This window comes from Gobio gobio (genome assembly GCF_949357685.1).
Source record: "Gobio gobio genome assembly, chromosome: 8".
Lineage (NCBI taxonomy): Eukaryota > Metazoa > Chordata > Actinopteri > Cypriniformes > Gobionidae > Gobio > Gobio gobio.
Window position 1 is genome coordinate 27,193,277 of NC_137114.1, and position 20,114 is coordinate 27,213,390.

General features: G+C 36.8%; 1 protein-coding gene across 5 annotated transcripts in view; it reads left to right on the forward strand.

Annotated features, from left to right (window-relative positions):
* Positions 1 to 497: 497 nt before the first annotated feature.
* Positions 498 to 20,114, forward strand: part of cuedc1b (CUE domain containing 1b) — a gene marked incomplete at its 3' end in the record, with an annotated part of 31,309 nt that continues 11,692 nt past the window's right edge. For 4 of the 5 annotated variants that reach the window (XR_013817125.1, XR_013817126.1, XM_079824598.1 and 1 more), the window contains exons 1-2: positions 498 to 739; positions 18,500 to 19,128. Coding sequence is in view for 3 of the 5 variants with exons in the window: in XM_079824598.1 (XP_079680724.1) it covers positions 18,832 to 19,128 (297 nt within the window). Of the gene's footprint in view, positions 740 to 14,020; positions 14,378 to 18,499; positions 19,129 to 20,114 lie in introns of those variants that run through there. The other variant, XM_079824599.1, reaches the window with a different exon arrangement.

Below are 20,114 nucleotides of genomic sequence, written 5' to 3' on the forward strand. Positions count from 1 at the left end.
AATGCAGATAATCACTTATTTGTAAATAGACTGTGTACAACACTTTTACACAATATAAATAGTTAAACGTATGCATATTAATTGAAATTATATAGGCTACATTTGAAAACTGAATGCCTAAGTACAATTAAAACATATAGATAGCGTTTGTGTACACTTAAACAGTAGTACTTAAAATGTATATGTATTTATTTTGATTACATTTACAAAATATATTTCTAAAATATGCATGTAGCCTAACACAATAAGTACATGCAATTAAAACATTAAATACATATGACTTAATTGTATTACTTTTAATGTAAACTTAGTTATTTCTAATTTATTCATATTCTTCTTTAGAAATACATAATTATATTCATACTCATTTTTTTTTGTCAAACATTTCCCAGCTTTTTGGACTCAGCGGGTGTAATTCCGCTCTCGTTCCACTGGGCGGCCGTGTGGCTCTTTGTTCCCTCACACACGGATTCTGGCTGTGACAGATTTTTTCCCATCTCTTTGATTCATCCCATACACAACAACACACTGCTAGTTCCCTTTCTGTGGGATTTCAGGCGCTGAGGCATGAACACACCGACCCATACCGAATCGGTGTCGATGGAGATGATGCATGCCGATGTGAATAGTCTTTCAAAGACAGCGAAAATGAGCAAATAGTGTTTATATGTATGATAAAAGAGGAAAACGAAACGGATTGGGAACGTGCACTGGGGCAGTCTGCTTCTGTTTATCTAGAGTAAGTAGCTTTGTTTTTTACACTAGCTTGCGTTAACATTCTATGCTGCGGATTTCACATTTATGTTACCATTACATGACAGGCATTTAGTTACTACGCAGATAATTCGCTATGTCGTAGTTTTATGGTTGTTTTACACGTCTTTGTTTAGAGTACGTAGGGCTGTTTGGTAGCTGTTGTCGAAGAGTGTTGCGAACTGCTGCGGCCCTATGTCTTATTTACACTTCAATTGTATGTGTGTATATATATATATATATATATATATATATATATATATATATATATATATATATATATATGCATGAAGGGGGATTTTGTTGTGTGCGTGTTAAAAAATAAAGTCAGAGAAGTCTACATCTTGGATCTGAAAAGCGGTGTGTCCTTCTGTCATTAATCTGATTGGTTGCGTTTTAAAAGCTGTCTACTTATTAAACAGTCTGTTTGTGAATCGTAGTCGAGTTCGAATGGAATTTGTTGGTCTGCATTGTTCGATAGCGAATTCGGAGTCATGAACGAATCTTTTAGTAAATCTGTCTCAACGATTCGTTTTTTAATCGAAGGGAATCGGTTCGAGTGGTTCTTGAGTCAGCGACTATTCTGGACGATATGTCCGAGTTCTGTTTAACTAACTTATGAACAGAAAAAAATTGTTTTTGTTTGTTTACTTCCTAATAATTCGGATTAAAATGCGAAAACTGACTCTTTTGGAGATTGGAATGCATGTTATTTTATTAAAACAATTTGAGGTATGTTAGTAAATTCTTCTCAGTGTTTTATGTAAACGTTTACATATTATTTTATATATATATATATAGAGAGAGAGAGAGAGAGAGAGAAATTTTATATTTCATATATATATATTTTTTTTATCATGGCTGAAATGAACTGAACAAGGACACATGCGTTTACAATAAACGCCGTTACAAGCCCTAACCATTTATTTTTAATAAGAAATAATAATTGTATGGTTTTTAATTATAAAAAAATATCATAAATAACAATATTCCTTGGAAATGTTGAATGCATGTAGCTTGTCACATGATAATGAACTGCTGAATCTTTTTTTGAACCATCATTGAAACAAGCTTTTCGTAAGAACCGATTTACGGAAATATGTGGTCTGGGCATAATTTGCACATTCATATCGTAAAGTTGGGCGTCATATGCCTGTTTTGACAAAAAATTAAAGTGTGTAAACCAGCATAGAGGCTTAGTGAAGGCAACAGGAGATCTCAATGGCATGTTTTTGCTCATGACACTTTTAACAGATTACTTACAACGTTACACGAAGGAACCAGTTTTAGCTGCTCATTTTATAAAATACTTTAATATTTACTATTTTATAAATGAGTACAATGTTACTCAACGTGTTTTCATTTGTACATCCAAACACTGAGAAACTGCCAGCATTCACTCGTTCACAAGCCATGATCTCTCGAGGACAAATATGGCACTCGCATAGGCGTGCCAAATTCTCTGGGCGAGGAAAGGGAGGTAACCGTTCCTGTTATGACGTCATAACAGGAAAATTCAAGATAAACTCTTCTGGGCTGTCATTTTCTCAAAGGCAGAGACAGCCAGAACTTAGTTTACACCGATCGAAATTTCTAGACACTTGGGGACAATATCCATGCTAGGGGAACTCATATTAATGTTGAAAAACCTCATAAAATGAAAATTTCATGCCATGGGACCTTTATCATCATGTAGTACTAGGGATAGCATTCTAAAAAAATAATTTTTTTGCACAGTTGGAATTTGCTTTTTAATCAACCAGTCTATCAACTTTTCTTTGTTATTTTCTGAAGTACTTTTTCATGGATGCAAACCTTATTAGAAAACTCACATTAAGACTCACAATAAGCCGTCACATTAAAACAACTGTGTTTGGCTTGTGAAGCACACTGCTTAGTTCAAAGATCTAGATGTCTGGCAGCCATATTCCTGGTCCTCGCAGTGTTATAAATGATGAAGGAGGTGGTGAAGGTCTGTCTGTCGGACATCTGGTGCCACTCCTCTCCCTTTAAGAGAGTCTTGATTTCCATACGGCCACTGACCCTGTTTTTTGCCCTTCTTGAAGATGTTGTAGTGGTTGATGGACACATCGTATCCACTTACACACCTCCCATATTGTATGGCATTATCCCGTTGAAAGCTTTTAAATGTTGCTTGATCCACCAGGACCTCGGGGGTAAGGAACTGGATGTAGGTTGACCCTTTCAGATCCCCTCCTTATTGGCGATGTCAGCGCTCAAATTGCATAAATGCATTAAAAGGCTTGTTAGTTTATGAATTAGTTTTGTGTGAGCATGAGAATAGTTGCAGTCAGATAATTTGGTTAGGTTTTTGGGAATGAAGTGCAGGCAGAATGAAGTGCATGCCTGGGATATATTCTGAGAGATTTAATCCTAAATGCGTTTAGTACCAAAATAGCTCATCACTGTCTAATGTGTTTAAGCCTCTGTATTTTTAAAGTATGACCTTAGGACAACAAACTCCCAACTTCCCAAGCGTCTTTTTATAAAAGGAGGCATAATACAAACAGTTATCATAAACCGATTAGTTTTGATGAACTGTACATATAAATATCAATAAATAAGCATAATATTTAAACTCTATTGGTGTTTGTAGTTATTAAAGCTGACGAAGAACATTTAAAAAGATCTTCTCTGTGTTTCTGTGCTGGTGGATTCAGGCAGCATGTTTGAATCAAAAACAAAACCATACAGCGTGACCAATGTAGACTTGATTTCCAAACAAATTTCTCTAATGTGCCAATTGTTATAATTAACAGTTTTAAAATATGAGTTACTTCCAGTTCGAATCAGTCTGACGAATGTTACAACATCGGATTCACTTTCTGCGCTGCAAGTTATCTTTATTTTCAGTGTTCGTATTCAATCAAAGCACTTACCGCGCTCTCCCAGCCAATTAGGTGCCAAGACCTATGTATCTATAGTCAAAAAATACAACAAAAGGCTGCACTCTAAAAAAAACAAAAGTTTATTAAAACCCTTAAAGGGGTCATGAATTGAGAAATCACCTTTTCATTCAGCCTCTGATATATAAAAGTTAATTGAAAAAGCTTTTATTGACACCAGGCCCAGCAAACGAGAGATCTCAGAATATGTCGACCTGTGACATCTGAGTGTGGTGAAGCACCGCCTCTGCAGAAGAAGATCAACGCCTACTTCATCACTGCCTGTTAAGCCCCGCCTACCGATTCGCGCATGTTACTTAAATTTTAAACTTGATCGAGCTACCAAGCAATAAACATGCCGTTGAGGATTGCAAAATATTATGCAGTGCCTGGGCTCGACAGTAATGCAACATGTAAGTAACTGTGTTAATGCCTAATCTGAAATGTAATGATTCATATATTCAGGTGTTCTTTGTCTGTGTGTCAGTAAATCAATCAAAAATGTATTTGCCTCGAAGCTTCGTGTAGTCCATTTAACTACACACGGTCATGTTGCAGAAATAAATTTAGTGTGTAAGGACTTGTATGCGCGGATTGCGGTTATATCCACGGGTCAGGTGGGTAAAGTAGCCTAATGGCGGATGAGAAATAAATAGTTAATGTGTTGATTTTAATAAAGACGCGGAACTCTCATTTCACAGTAAAACGCAATGAATGTGTGTCATTCTTTAACTTTCGTTTTCAGCTCATTTCCAGATCAAAGACCGCTGAAACTGAAGCTGAAACTTGAAAGTTAAGTTGCACAACATAAATGCAATGTTTAGGCATTATTATTACTATTATTTTGATTTATAGGTTGTAGGTTAATTTTAGGTTGTACTATGTTTACCTTTTTAAACTAATTTGAAATTGATTTTTATTTGAGTTTTTTTATTTATATATTTGTATTTTGAGTATAATATATGGCAATTGAATGCACTAAATTGGTTTAGTTTTCACAGATATTAATGTATGCAATTTCATCAATAAAAAAAAAATTCTAAAAAGGAAACAAATTAGTTGTTCATTTTAATATACCTGTCTTATTATTTCTTGTATATTTAGTATTGCTCTTTAATAAAGAAAAAGTACTTCTTATCCGATTAATCGATGGAATAATTGGTAGAATACTTGATTACTAAAATAATCGATAGCTGCAGCTAGTGTTGCTTTCGTCAACGAAAAGTATGACTAAATATCATCGTCAACGAACCTTTATCACGTGACGAAAACGAGATGAGACGCAACGTAAATGCTGGTCATGTGACGATGACGAATAAAAACGAGACTAAATGTGGTTCACAAAATAAAAACTATGCTAAAATGTCTCTTCATTTTCGTTGACGAAAATGAGACGAGACAAAGTCGCGTTTTTATCATTATTTTGCAGTATTTCTGTGTGTCTCATTCAGGGGCTGCATCAGGTCTCACTGCGCAGACGCAGGCGACATCACTCTCTTCAAGCCCCACTCTTGGGGCATTATAGAAGATGCAGCTGCGGTGAGTGAACGGGACCAATGGGCGGCCAGTCGGGGTTTGTTAGCCCTATTCGGACGGTAATTGTTTGTCCTGCGGTCGTAAGGTGTTTTCATCATTTACAGGGGCTAGTCAGTGATTTTATTGTCGTCTTAATCCAGAATATCAGTGTTTTTCTCCCACCACCCGTGTAAAAATCTCCTGCCGAATTACCTAACTTACTGTTTGACAAACACCAAGGTCGTGTGGTGCTACTGAATCCACATCTCTGAGTTTTCAATAATATATCCCTTCAGAATTCACTGTTTATATCCTTTTTGGCCACTGCAGAGCACTGTGCGGTTGTGCTTCGCTGTTATTCGGAGGCATTTTAAAGATCTAGGCTTGTATTACTGAAATGCTGGCAAGTATTTACAAGAGCAAGATATTTCATCACTGCTCAAAAAAAGAAAGAAAAGCATGTAAACAATTGAAATGTGCCGTTATAACGGCAGCAATTATATATGTTAAAATAACAGCAGCATTATGATTACCTCTTAAGCGATTAAGAGGCTGTATTCACTTATTAGCATTAATCTGTATTTAATTTTTACAATGAGAACTATCCAGTGTTATTTTACATTTGATTATTTTAATTTCTGTAGTATTTCTTACCTGAATATACTGCATACCCAGCTGAAAAACTTTATAGCCATGTTTATTTCATATCTCTCTTTATTCTATTGCATTTATTTGTGCTGTTGTTTGAAATGTTTATTTGTTCTTTTTTTTTTTCTTTTTTTTCACTTGTTTTTTTATGAAAATGTTGCATCCAGGAAAAGTATATTTTTGTTTGTATACTGTAGTGCTGGGCGGTATGACCAAAAATGTATAATCACAATATTTTTCCAAATCATACCGGTTTCGCGTTATATGACCCCATGCATGACCGGGTGTTAAGCACATTTTCTACTGATTGAGAGAGGAAATACTGCAGTAGATTGACTTAGAATGCCCTATTTTACTGTCATGATGAGTTGATATTGTAGAAAAATTCCACACTAGAATTAATACAGGTTTGCAAGGACCCACAAAATGATGCTCCGCGCAAAAAACGCTCTCTTGCGCGTGCCGCGTGTTGTTTGAATTCTTCGCTGTAATGCGATCTCAGCTGTGCCCTCACTATAGTGCAACAGGGAAAAGGGACCCCTCTCAAACAGTGTCGCGCTGCGCCACATTCCGAGCATTGTTTAAGCAACATATCTCTAGTTCATATTAAAATAAATAAATTAAACTTACTTTGTGCCAGTATTATTACACTGCAAAATTCCCAGTGTTAAATTAACACTAGCAGATATTGATTGTGCATATGGCAATGTGTTGTTTACACTTTTTTACATTTGTTTTCATTTATACCATGGTCTGTCTGAATACTCAATTCTGATTGGCTGGAAGGTGTGCAATAAAACCGTTTAAAGCTCAGGTACTTCCAAATCAGTTTAATCACTGCTCTATATTAATTCATTAATATGTTTTCATTGAAGCACACAGATGCATACGCATACTGCTAGATCTAACGAGCCATGACTGGTGAAAATAACCGCCATTTTTACTCTTCTGGTCAAATATTGTGCTGCAAACATCAATAAAAACATGCATTAAAATTGTTTAATGCTCAGCTGGCCGTGAATTATCCCTTATATACACTACCGTTTAAAAGTTTGGGATTGGTAAAAAAAAAACTTTAATTAAGAAGAGGATTGTTCTTGTAAAATGTTGTAATGTTTTTGAAAGAAGTCTCATATGCTCACCAAGCTGCTGACTAGGGCTGCACAATATATCGGAATATCGCATGATGTACCTATCACAATATGCATATCGCAAGGGCACGCATTATCTGAATGATTTTAATAGGCTGCTTCAACATTGTGAAAATTGTACATTTTAGGTCGATGCATATAGCAGAGAATAGACTGGGCACACGACTGTTACTTATGTGACTTGCTTGATGTTAAAAAGAGTTATTAAACACAATAACTTGTGAAAAACAACTCCGTGCAGTCTCGCGCTGTCTGACACACACACCGAAACGTGCGCACAAGCCGTTCTTTTTTTTGTGTCTTGTTACACACTCGAACTGTCTAATACACACAAAGTTATGTCAAAATGGCTGTGTTGATGAGTATTCATGTAAATACTGTTGGTTATACTTTAAGTGAACAATATCAGTTGGGGAAAGAAACCGAATGCGTGTCAATAGGATCCGTGCATTAGGTCTTAAAGTGACAGCCTGCTAATACAGTAAACCTGCTAATACAGTAAACCTGCCACTGTCTTGTCAAACAACAAAAGAACAAGAGAAAATCACTCAGTGCTCTTGGCTGAATAACCTTTGTAGCTTTATTATGTATCAGTGTATACTTAATTCATGTGAAGACTACCGTTTTTAGTTCTGATTTTTAATAACAAAGATAAATTAAAATAACAAAAATAATTGTCCACCTCCACCCCTAGTTCATGTGTCTTTGTTTACCTGGATGTTCTTGATGTTAAGTTTTTGGTTGATATAACTATATATTACCAAGACAAGAAAAGAGTTTTTGGTATTTAAATATTGGCATTACATTTTTTTGTTTGTTTACATTGATGTTAAAATTATTTTATCAGATTTGTGACAGATTTTTGCTAAAACACTGCTGGTCACTTTCAGAAGTTGTAGCGATGCTTTCTTTTCCCAGAAAGAATGTGAAACACATAAATGGTATCATTCTCAGTTTTTAAATATTTTTTTATATATAATTTAAATAGATTTATTTTACACACTTAAAGCAATATCGTATCGCATATCGCATTATTTAACAAGGATATTGCATATCGCATTTTTCTTCAATATCGCACAGCCCTAGTGCTGACAAAATCTTAGATGGAACTTTTATACACCTGCCATATCACTGCATTTACAATAAGTTAATGTCTTTTTTTGAGTTGGTACTGGAAGTTTGGCTAAAAGGTGCTAATGTGCTTTCAGACACTGTCTTTAGCAAATGTATTGTGTGTTGGGCTCCCAGGGGACAATGGCAGACTTTTGTTCCTTATGTGGCAGATGGCCCAAAAAAAGGTCTGTTAAGATCATCTTTATTGGGTTTATGGCGCGAGCCTCAACAGATGCACTTGGGGGGTGACACGCTGAAGAAGATCCTCCAGCAGCGGGACGGGAGACATGCTGGGGGTGTCATAGTCAAGTCAGCCTTTTTCTTTCCTCCTTCCTGTTTCAGAAACTTCAGTTCCCTCATTTTGGCTATGGCTTTGGAACCAGGTCAGAGGAGGAAGAAAGGAGAGGAGGAGGGGATTGTCAAGCCCTCATGCTATTTGGTTCAGTGCCTGCCTGACTGATTTCTGCTCATTCATCTGACCTAGAGTCACAAATAAAAGTGCTTTTCCACAAAAATACTGTGGATATAAACTTCACATACGGGTCTTTTAGAGTTTGCTTCCAGAAACGGTGATGAATCAAACCAAACTGTTTTGTGTCTCTATTCAAGTGATTTTGCCAATGAATGGCTTTGTGGCATTCATCCAGTCAGCGATGCATTCAGATAGATGGCAGATAGCAGTGAGTTACTCTTTTTCAGTCATTAATTATTCTACTTTCGCAGTCTTCACACTTCCTTCATTCAGAAACACATATGAGCAAAAGCAGCCAGACATCACAGACGGCGTAATTGATTGTTCCTCCGTTTAGGGTCTGTTTTGCAATTCGTTTTGCTCTTGCCAAGGTGTTGGAGCTGACTGGCTCACTTGAAAACTCATGGAGGCTTTCCAGTTTCTCCCCCCGCGGGTCCGTTCTGTTCATCTGCTTGCTGAACAGCCATATTTTTGCTTCTGACTGCTCCATTTGCCTTTTTTGATTCAGAATATAATCACCAGACCTACTATTGTCATTGTCTATTTGTCAACTTAACTTTTGTCTGTCTATGCCAGATTGATTTTGCACCCGACAGAGCAAGCGTTGTCTTTAATCTGTGTTTGACAGTTTGAAGCCAGGCTGTGTCGAAGGAACGTAACGCCCTGATATTTGAGCATCCAGATTTAGCATTCTTTGACCATGGCACGCACTGCTCAGAAAAGATCTTCTGTCAACAAGCCCATGTTTTTTTCCTTCCTCTCTTTGCTCTTGGTGAAAAGAGTTTCTCTCACTTCTTTTTTTCCCCCCTGGTTTGCTGGCCTGTTTGTTATCTTTTTTAGCTTGTGCTGATGTTGACCGATAGTTTCCAATCTGAAAAGTGGTTTGGTGGTTTTACGTAGTCTGTTCAGATGGCTTTTCGGTCTTCAGCACTTTTTGAGCAGGTTCAAACCAAAGCTGCTCTTACACACACTCTTATATTAAAGGCCCTTTGACATTATTAGAGCTTTGTTAAATATTGATCACAGCACACACGCCTGCGTTTTATGCTTCTTTGAAGTCCTTCAGCCTCAGCATTTGGCGGTCTGTCAGATTTACCGTTATTAATGTAAAGTGAAACCTATTTCGGAAAAAAGCTTCTTGATAACGCCCTATACAAGGCCTGTGAAAACACAACCTGCAGGCTTTAATTGGCCTTTATCAGCTGTCAAAACAAGTTGAGTGCAACCAATTTGGTGCCCACAATCAGGGCGGCTGGAGTCACTGTGGCAGGGCGATGGTGCACTTATGTGGGTTGACTTTTTTGACTTATCATTAGCAATGTTTCCATTCACTTAGTTTTATGCAAAATGTGGGATTTCGGGTAAAAAAAATTGCATAAATTCAAAAAATGCATACAAAATGTATGCGCTCGATTGAGGTGGATAAATGTTGTATCCGATAAGAAGACATGAAAAAGTCATGTGGCTTTGCCTCAACAGATCATGTGAGACAGCATAACTGGACAATTTCATTGCATATTTTGTGTTAGAGCCCAAACAGTATCCTAGTGAAATAATGCATATCCATATTTCCATATGATTTGACAGTTTATTTTATTAAATATCAAAATGTGTGCATCATACCTGACACCTAGATGAACACTTTACAGTCTTTTTATGACTGTCATTCTCTTCAAATGCTATTGAAGTTTGAAACGTGTATAACGTTACCAATGTTGTATGTAACTTTACTGACGGTCCCTAAATTCGCCTGCGTTATGCCAGTCATATCAGATGCGCTGTGGTTCTGCTGTGTTTTTTTTAAACCATTTTCGCTGCTGAAATAGAACAAAAACAGTCAACCACTGTATGATCAGTGAATCTCCTGCGTGCATCGCACGTTTATCTCTGCTTTGAGTGCAGATTTCAGCGTGTGAGAGCGGCGCACGCTCTGAACAAAACTCCGCTAATCTGAACGCCTCTGATTATGAGATATTGCATTCATAAACTCAATAGAAGCACGTGTAAGTGCTTATAATGCGCAACGCGATTATAACAGATGGCTTTTGAGAAGACTATAATAAGTTCAACAGCCAGAGTGGCTAGTGTGCAGCCGAAATAACGTTACACCCGCAAATGGCGGTTGTTAATGTCAAACCCTGATTATTATCCCTTAAATGTCACCCTAGTCTTGTCTGAATTTGTTCGTTCGCTTCACGTTATTATTTCCCAGACGTAGGTTTGGTATTGAGGTCAAAGTCCACTTGCCTTGCGTTCGTAGTTTTGAAGTGTTTTCCCTATTACAGCGACTTTCTTCTGGCATGTTTGCAGACAGGGTGACCATCTTAGATTAAGTTTCCCTCAGGACTTTTGTAAAAGCCAAAATATGACCACGCCTCAGATTTGGTCCTTTTAGAAGGCAGAACAATCCCCCGAGTGCTGTCACTGCTTTCTGCCATTTCTCCTCATTCAGAAAACAGCGGTGCGCCAGACTGACGCTGACTGGACAAGATTTACCGCGAGTTTTCACAACCGTGATAATCACACGCGGTTTTAATGATAATAAAATTTTATACGATATTACTAACCGTCACTAAATTTTATCGTGGTTTATCGTGAAACCGGTAATCGTTTCATCCCTATTTCCATCCAGTGAGTCGAAGAGAACATAATCGTCACTTCCTGATAAACTACTGCTAAAAAAATCACTAAGAAACATAGGAGAAGCCACCATATATAATAATTTTCGTTTATAATAAATTATTTGCGTCTCAGAGAAACTTGTGCGTCTCAACAAACTTGTTGTCATGCTTTCAGAGGCAGATGCTGCTGTTTGGGAACGCAGTCGTGTAAGACAGTTCTAGGAGGGAAATATACCGAGCATCATTGACAACAGACTTCTTAAAGACCAAAACAGCATTTCAGATGCTGTGCAAACAAGATTGTTCCGCTGGTTAGTACAGTTATGCTGTTACATCGCAAAAGTCACATGATTTTCTTTATGAGCATCAAGGAATGTATTCTATGCGTTTCCATCGTAGTTTATGCGCATGTTTTCATATCGGATAGAAAATGTATCCGACTCAAACGAGCGCATACGTTTTTAATGCACATTTTTAGAATTTATGCGTATCTTGGCATTTCCATTCAGCATTTTTTGATGCGATATCCCAAAATGTGCATAAAAATAGGTGGATGGAAACAGCTATTGAAATATGGCAATTCTGATATGTTCATATAGCCTACTCAAAACAGACGGGGCAAACTAACGCAGAAAAGTTAGCTTACCGTCTTTAGGTGATATGACATGTTTGTCGTTGAGCTGTGATATGCAAACTGTTGCTTGCAAAATTTGCATTCAACTTTTTTCCCATTTTCTATTTTAAAAAAATGCTGCCACACTGCCGATGTCTTTGTTGACATGGTAGAAGAGGACTGACAAGGAAAATGCTCTCACAATTAAATAAATAAAATACAGCAAAGTAGCCTACTTCAATCATGACTTCAATATGTCTCTCTTCTCCAGTGGGTTGGGCTAATCCAAAAGACATGAAAACAAGGGGGGTTTTCTGAAGACAGACTGTTACCTGTGAAACCTGTTGCTCTGAAAACACCCCCATTAGCAATTAGTGCTTTCCACCTGATGAAATGAACGCGGCAAAACTGAAGAAATGAACGTGGCAAAAAAATCGACCAATCAGAATTTTGGTCGAGCCAGAAGTTCCAGAACATATCGACTAACAATCTACTAATCGACTGGGAGATTACAGCCCTAGATATTTTATTCATTTAGCAGATGCTTTTATCCAAAGTGACAATATTGTTTTGTTTTTTTATTGAAGATTCTCACTTAATTATTAATGGGTCAACCATCTATAACCCTGATTCTAAGATAATTTATTTGCTGGCACAAACAGCATCTGCAGAAAGCTCCGTAGATTTGCCCAGAATTGGAATGGCCGTTATTCACAAATCTCTACAAATCCCCTGCCTCTTGCATGCTTGTTTATTTTGGATAATTTGAGGATTTTCAGCTACCAGTGACATTAGGAATTCATTTATAATTAATTTATGAAATGGCCGTTTCCCAAAAAAAGTTTTATAGAAACCATAGTTAGATTTAACCATTGTAGTGAGGGCATGCATGATTGTACCTTTTTTTTTTTTTTTTACTGTTGTTGATATCAGTAAGTTTTTCATTTTTTTTTTTGCTTGCATCTCAACTGAAATTCATTGCTTTGCTGTCAAATTGGCATTATAATGAGACATTATGTAATATTATTGGTAAGTGCACTTATATGTGAAGTTCAATCTTTATTGTTGTTGCTATTAGCCTGGATGTGTATACTATGTGTAAATCCATTCCTCTGAATTGTGCAGATTCTGTCCACAGAGTGTGTGCACTTGAGCACTTAAAAATACTCCTAAACTCAGGCCTGCCAGTTATTATGCCTCTTAACTAGAAGCATGCTTTGTGTTAGCAAGCACTGTTTGGTGTTAAAAGTATTGAACATTCTTTCGTTTTGTGTCTCCATCAAGATCTGCCCACTTTAATCCATCTTTGTCTAAACGATAAGACTGAACAGAGTTGAATAATGCATGTGAAAGTGGGCATCTCACATCCATGTATCCTCAGAGCAGGTAATGGTGTTCAGGCTTTTCTATATGGCGTTTTTAAAGCACTGCAGCATCTGGATGTCCACTGGACTGCAGCCAGCTTGCAGACAGGATATGATGTGTTTCTTTTCCCATAATTCACATCATGTGTTGGATCTGGAAACCGCCTGTGCACCATGTGAGTTATTGACTAACCTGGATGAGTTTGCTAAATCCTTGGTTCAAGAGTTCAGGACTGCTGTGGCTGGCAGTTGTTTTCTTATCCTGTGTCACGGGCATCTGTATTAGATTTCTTTTCAGATCCCGTTTCATTGATCTATCAGATCAGTTCAACTAGGTGCTGGGTGTTGACTTCTGTTGCAACATATTCAATAATAGGCCTATATTGCTGAAGATACCAAATTAAGTAGCATTATGTATATTGCATAGATTTTTAAATCAGGTTTTTTTTTTTTTTACGTTTTTAACCTTAAGCTCTGGGACCAATTTTGAGATTTCCGCCTAGATTTGGCCCACCCAAATTGAAAAGCTTCCCATACCGACTTACAGTGGTCTAAATACACAATTTTGGTGTCATTTTAAAGGAAACCCGTTGACGTTTCATAAACCACTGCTAAAAGTGATACACATGTAAGTATATGTTGTCTCTCCAAAAAGAGACGTTCTTTGATTTTTTATTTTTTTTGGTTATAAATTCATTTTTAAAAGTGTTTAAAGCATGTAGAGGATTGTGGTCGAAGGACTTTCCTAGAATTATTACTTTTTGTAGTTACTTATTGCCTAGTAAAAAGACAAACTACCCAAAGTTCCATAACCTTTGCTTGTTTGTAAAACATCCCACTAGACACAATTTCTAAGCAGGTAACAGAACAGATTTATGAAGCACATTTAGCATGACTGGTTTACATCTGCTCTGAAATTTTTTGTCATGACATTGGCAGTGGAGACAGTGAGCTGGTTTTTCTGGAGGAGTAAAATCGAGCTCTGGCTCCCATTAGTAAATATAGAAGGTTCTCGGATACAGATCATAGTCATGTGAAAAATAGCTCAGTGGAATGCATGGCCTTTTCTCTGTGCAGTCCTTGCCAACTCTGAGCGCACACATTATATGTGCACTGCAAGTCATCTCTGCTTTGTTCAGTTCAAAGCTCGTTGATATCGGGTGTTAGTGATGGGTCAGACGGGTACTTCACAACAGGAAGTGAGAGTCTCAAGCAGGAAGGGTAAGTGGAAAGTGGGATGTTTAGAATTTCAGCTGATTATAAGCTCATCTATATATTGACTACAGCTCTTTGTACCTCGTTTGCATCAAACTCCAGAGATTTGCAGCCCTACATTTTGAACAGTAGTTTACTAGATCTTTGATACTTTTTTAACATTCATTTTATGTTATCGAATATAGTCTTTGCACTAAACATGCTACAAGTGGTACTCTGGTACTTCTAAAGGCTTTGTTATGGAGCATCCTGTTCCCAATTTCCTGTCTCCAGGAATCCCTGATGAGAGTTGATGTAATGCAGAAAGAATTCCATACTGAAATATTCCAACAGACAACCTAAATATAGTTTTGGTTCCGAGGAGGATCACTTTGCAGGCCTAGTGACCAAGCTGTGTTTTATAGACCATGAAATTTAACTGAAATCAAATGTTTTTTTTATTAATAATACTGTTTAATTATTGTAATTGCAGTGAAAACTCGTTATTTATAGCTAAATATGTAAACTACAGTTCAAAAGTTTTGAGGTCGGATTTATGTTTTGAAAGAGTTCTCTTATGCTCACCCACATTTAACTTTTTTTTTTTAAGATTTGATGGAATTTTACTATTAATATAAATCTGTAATTCAGACATCTTTAACATTTTCTCACATGATCTCAGTTTATTCGCTATAGTTTCAAAAATGGTAATAAAATATGACAAGAACTCAGAGTTAAACTCTTTCAGAACAAATTAATCTTGATAATGCCAGATAACTTTGATAGAAAGGTATGTTATAGATTACAATCAACCAATCAGCTGTTAAATTTAAGTACACAATTAGACAATACCAATTTAGCTCAGCCAATTAACATGGAATGCTTAATTTTGTTCAGTCTGTGGTGTAAAAGGTTAGCCTGACAAGCCAGACCCATATCAAGATGTTGGGTCTGGGAACTCACCATTGGCAGGGCTCAATCCGAGGGGCGGGATAAACGGTTGTCTTTCAAATTCCCTCTGCACGCAATAGGATAGCGCTACAACCAACCAGAGCAGCGAAGAAGGTGAAGCGGAGCTAGTTGATAGATTCAACTTTCGCCGTATCCGGTCGGCAAAACTCCAAACGCATCTTCCTTTCTTAAGAATGACTTCAGTGACGGTCTTTTCTCAAAGAAAAGCTTAACTCCAAGTCTTCCAGAGTCACGGCCAAAGCCGATTCGAAAGACCGCTGTTCGCCAGCTTCTTTGTTTACGAGTAGCACGCAGAACCGCCGCAACTCTGGCGTCATTATGTTAAGCCCGCCCACCAACTCTATACACGATGTGATTGGCCTGACCAGAGTTTGGTTTTTCCAGCTCGCACGCCAACGGAGAGTTGCTAGACGACCCTGGCTGCAAATTACATTTGATGCCTCTAGGGTGCGTCTAGATTTCTAGGCTAGTAAAAAGTCACATTAGCAATTAAAGAAAAAACACTTAAGCAAAACATGGTCAGGTCAAAGTGTCTGAATAATTTTGGTCCCAAATGTGTATCAATTTTACTGGTAGTCCACTGTATGAAGAATTTTGGGGTATAATATGTCACAGTTTATTTTATTTTGCTATCCTCATTTACAAATTAACTATAGTGTCACCATTATATCTGGTGTCTAATCATTTTTGGTTTGACTCTATATAAAAATGTATTCCTGTGATGGCAAAGCTGTTACTCCAGTCTTCATTGTCACATGCTCCTTCGGAAATCGTTCTAATATGCTGATTTGATGCTCAAGGAACATTGTTTGCATGTAAGCATGTTTGAGGAATATATTAATACAGCACCGCTTTGAAAGCACTATAAAAAAAACCTGTTAATTAATTATCCTATGGGCCGAGGATTTTCCAGAAGTCATAGTTCTCCTCGGCTTATTTTTCTAAGTTGGCATTACAACTTGCCAAGTAGGTCATACTCTTAAAAAAACACTCTTGTTTCTGTGACCTTTATTGTTGTGCGTTGTCAAGGCATCGCAGAGTCTAAGCCGAATGAGTAAGTAGATGCAAAACAGGCGCTTAGTTCAGTAGGGAACTAAAACAATACCTTTTCACACAAGCCACTGAAATTGGCCACGAGAGGAATTTTTCCTCGATCACTAAACCGTGCTCCCTGCTCTCTCGCGGGCATCCCTGCAGGCGTGCATACGCTTTCATGTTAGTGCACGGCGAAGCATCCTGTTTACATCACAAAATGTCTCCATGCCAACGAGAGGCTGGTGAGGGGTGCTGGGTCCTGGCAGTGCCATGTGGGCTTGGCTCGGGCTCGGCTGTGTGTATTGTTTCACCGAAGCAGGGATTTCTCTGCCCTGCACTGAGAGGAGAGAGAAAGGGAGGGTGGAAATGGGGCAACTAATGAGCAAGGCATATGAGATCCCAGAACATCACTGCAATGTTGTAGCTATGCTCTGCAGACTTGTGCATTTTTAGCATTCTTGAAAGCTGGTATTTGGAAAACTTTGGACCACTAGATGTCGAGAGGACTGGGGCTAGGAGTGTTTAGGATTTGCTTTAAGTAGTCTGAAGGTAAATGAATACACTTGCTTCTAAAATTATGTTTTAAACTTGACAATAATAGTACTAGTGGCAAACAGCAAAATCTGATTGATATAGGTCCTAAAGAGAACATACTGGAAATAGATGTTTAAACCTGGAAATAAACAATGTTTTAAGATTATAAAATTAGACACGTATACATTTGTACATTTAATAATGTATTTAAATATTATATAATTGTATGCATTTTTTAATTATGTATATAAAATATACTTAAATTCTTATATTTTAAATAATATATAATAAATAATAATAATAATAAATAAAGTTACAGTATCTAGGTGGCTAACATGAATATTTTGTTGTTGAAACTGCAATAATGTATTCCTGGAATAATACTACCATTCAAAAGTTTAAGGTTACTAAGATATATATATATATATATATATATATATATATATATATATATATATATATATATATATATATATATATATATATATATATATATATATATATATATATATATATATATATATATATATATATATATATATATATATATATATATATATATATATTAAGAATTTTATATTAATTTGAAAGAAATTAATAGTTTTATTCACCGAGGATGCATTAAATTAATCAAAAGTGACAGTAAATAATAATAATAAATAAAGTTACAGTATCTAGGTGGCTAACATGAATATTTTGTTGTTGAAACTGCAATAATGTATTCCTGGAATAATACTACCATTCAAAAGTTTAAGGTTACTAAGATATATATATATATATATATATATATATATATATATATATATATATATATATATATATATATATATATATATATATATATATATATATATATATATATATATATATATATATATATATATATATATTAAGAATTTTATATTAATTTGAAAGAAATTAATAGTTTTATTCACCGAGGATGCATTAAATTAATCAAAAGTGACAGTAAATACTTTTACATTGTAAATTTCAAATACTTGCTGTTCTGTTTATCAAAAAAGAAAAAGTACCACGATTTTCAGAAAAATATTAAGCTGCACAGCTATTTTCAACATTGATAATAAGAAGAAATGTTTCCAAAATATCATATTAGAAGGATTTCTGAAGGATCATGTGAGACTGAAGACTGGAGTAATGATTCTAAAAATTAAAAATGATATTTGTGGTGCCTGTGAAAATGTTGGCATGGTTGGGCAAGTACAAATCAACTTTTGGCCCCACCAGTCTAGCACAAAAATGCTTCTTAATGTTGAATTTAACAATTTCCATATGAAGTATTTGGATACCCTTTCTGTCATCCAAACTTCTCACTTGCTTAGTTTTTTTTACTTCTTCCTCTTTCGTCTGTTTATATCTGCCAGTGTCATTATATCTGCGGATGTCATTATATCCGTCTATCAGGGATAGATGGCTGTGTAGCAACGTGTGTGGACTAAATACAGGGCGGTTAGTCTCCAGAGCAAGCCAATGAGAAGCACAAGTTCAGGCCATTAACTGGTTGATGTTTGGCAGTCAAAGGTTTTTATAATGAACTGTATCTTTTCAAACCATGTCTTGTTAACTGCATGTCTCTGTATTTGTTTTTAGTTTGAGCAGAACTAATGGGGAGATCACACAGTTGGACACACAGCTAAAACGCTCAAGATCAGACCGTCTACTTCCTTTGTGCCAGGGACTCCGTACTGTCGTGTTGGATGCAGCTTAATAAGCAGAAGAAGCGAAAGAAAGGATTTCTCTCACTCCAGCGGACTAGATTGTTTTTGGTATGATGAAAAGTGAACTTGAATAGTTCCAGAAACCAAAAAACAAGTGAGACAGACAGAGATATTTGTGGGGGACATCGGGCTGAAGTGGGCGCCATCGTTTCCTACGTGGCGTCATTGGTCGTGGTCGGGCAAAGAAAACGGGGATCCTGTAGGATGACCAGCCTTTTCCGACGCAGCAACAGCAATGGGGGGTCTAGGGGTGGCGGAGGCTCGGCAGCAGGCGAGCTCAACAACTCCAGGCCCAACCGGCAAGTTCGACGGCTGGAGTTCAACCAGGCCATGGAGGACTTTAAAACCATGTTCCCTACCATGGACTATGAGGTGATCGAGTGCGTCCTACGCTCCAACAATGGGGCTGTGGACGCCACCATCGACCAGCTCCTGCAGATGAGCATCGACGGGCAAGGCTCAGATGACAGTTCGGATTCAGATGACAGCATACCACCAGAGGTCAGTGTCTTTGAAAGAACCTATATTGCCCATAGGATTGCACTTCTTCAGTGGAAGACAAAAGCAGGGCTCAACGCTAAGGATTAAATGCAGGCCTGGTCAGGCTAGTGGGTTACATTTTTACTGACTACACCACAAAAAAGTAATAAATAAAATAAAATTGTCTCGTGTAAATAGGGTTATGACTCCAAAATTCACAGAAGTCAAACATTGTTAAAGACAAGTAAACAGTCAGTAATAAAGTAAGAACAAATCCACAAATAAATACATTTGAAATGATCAGTGCTTTTAGTTTTTCAGGTAGGTCTACAAGTGACAATTTTGTGAACTGTCCCGAGTATCTTTCACGCTGAAAGGTGACATTTTAATAAATTAAAAGCTGTCCAAGCTTGTGCTTGTTTTAAGCAGGGTGTAATAATCAATACGGGTCTTACCCACAATGATCTTATACCTGACTGCTCTGATAAGAAAGTGTGTCAGTACTGGCTTGGCCTGGAGACAGATCTGAGACACATTACGGTATATCTGTCTGTCTCTCCGTCTGCTTCATGGCCCAGTGGAGATCCTCTACCATTAGACTTCGATTCGATCCTAAGTGAAGCATAAACTGCAGTGCATTTTGTTTATACGCTCTGCTACGATTCTGTGTGTAGTTGCTTTTAAGGACATTCCCCACTGGTATATTTTTTTCTCTTGCATTATTTATAATCTTCTGTTTAGATGGGGATTTGTTGGAACAGGATGTGCATGTACTTTACTGCAAATGCTGTTTGTATGAAAACCATAGCAAACACTGACCGATTATCACTGATCGACACCAATACCATTCTACTATATAGCCTAATTATAGCCTAAATATTTAATTGAATTTATAATTTATGTTTGTATTTAATGTATTTATTATAAAATGTATTGATGATATTTAATTTAAATAATGACCAATTCAATTTAAAAATGGCTTGCTGCTTTCAAGTAAAAACACTACT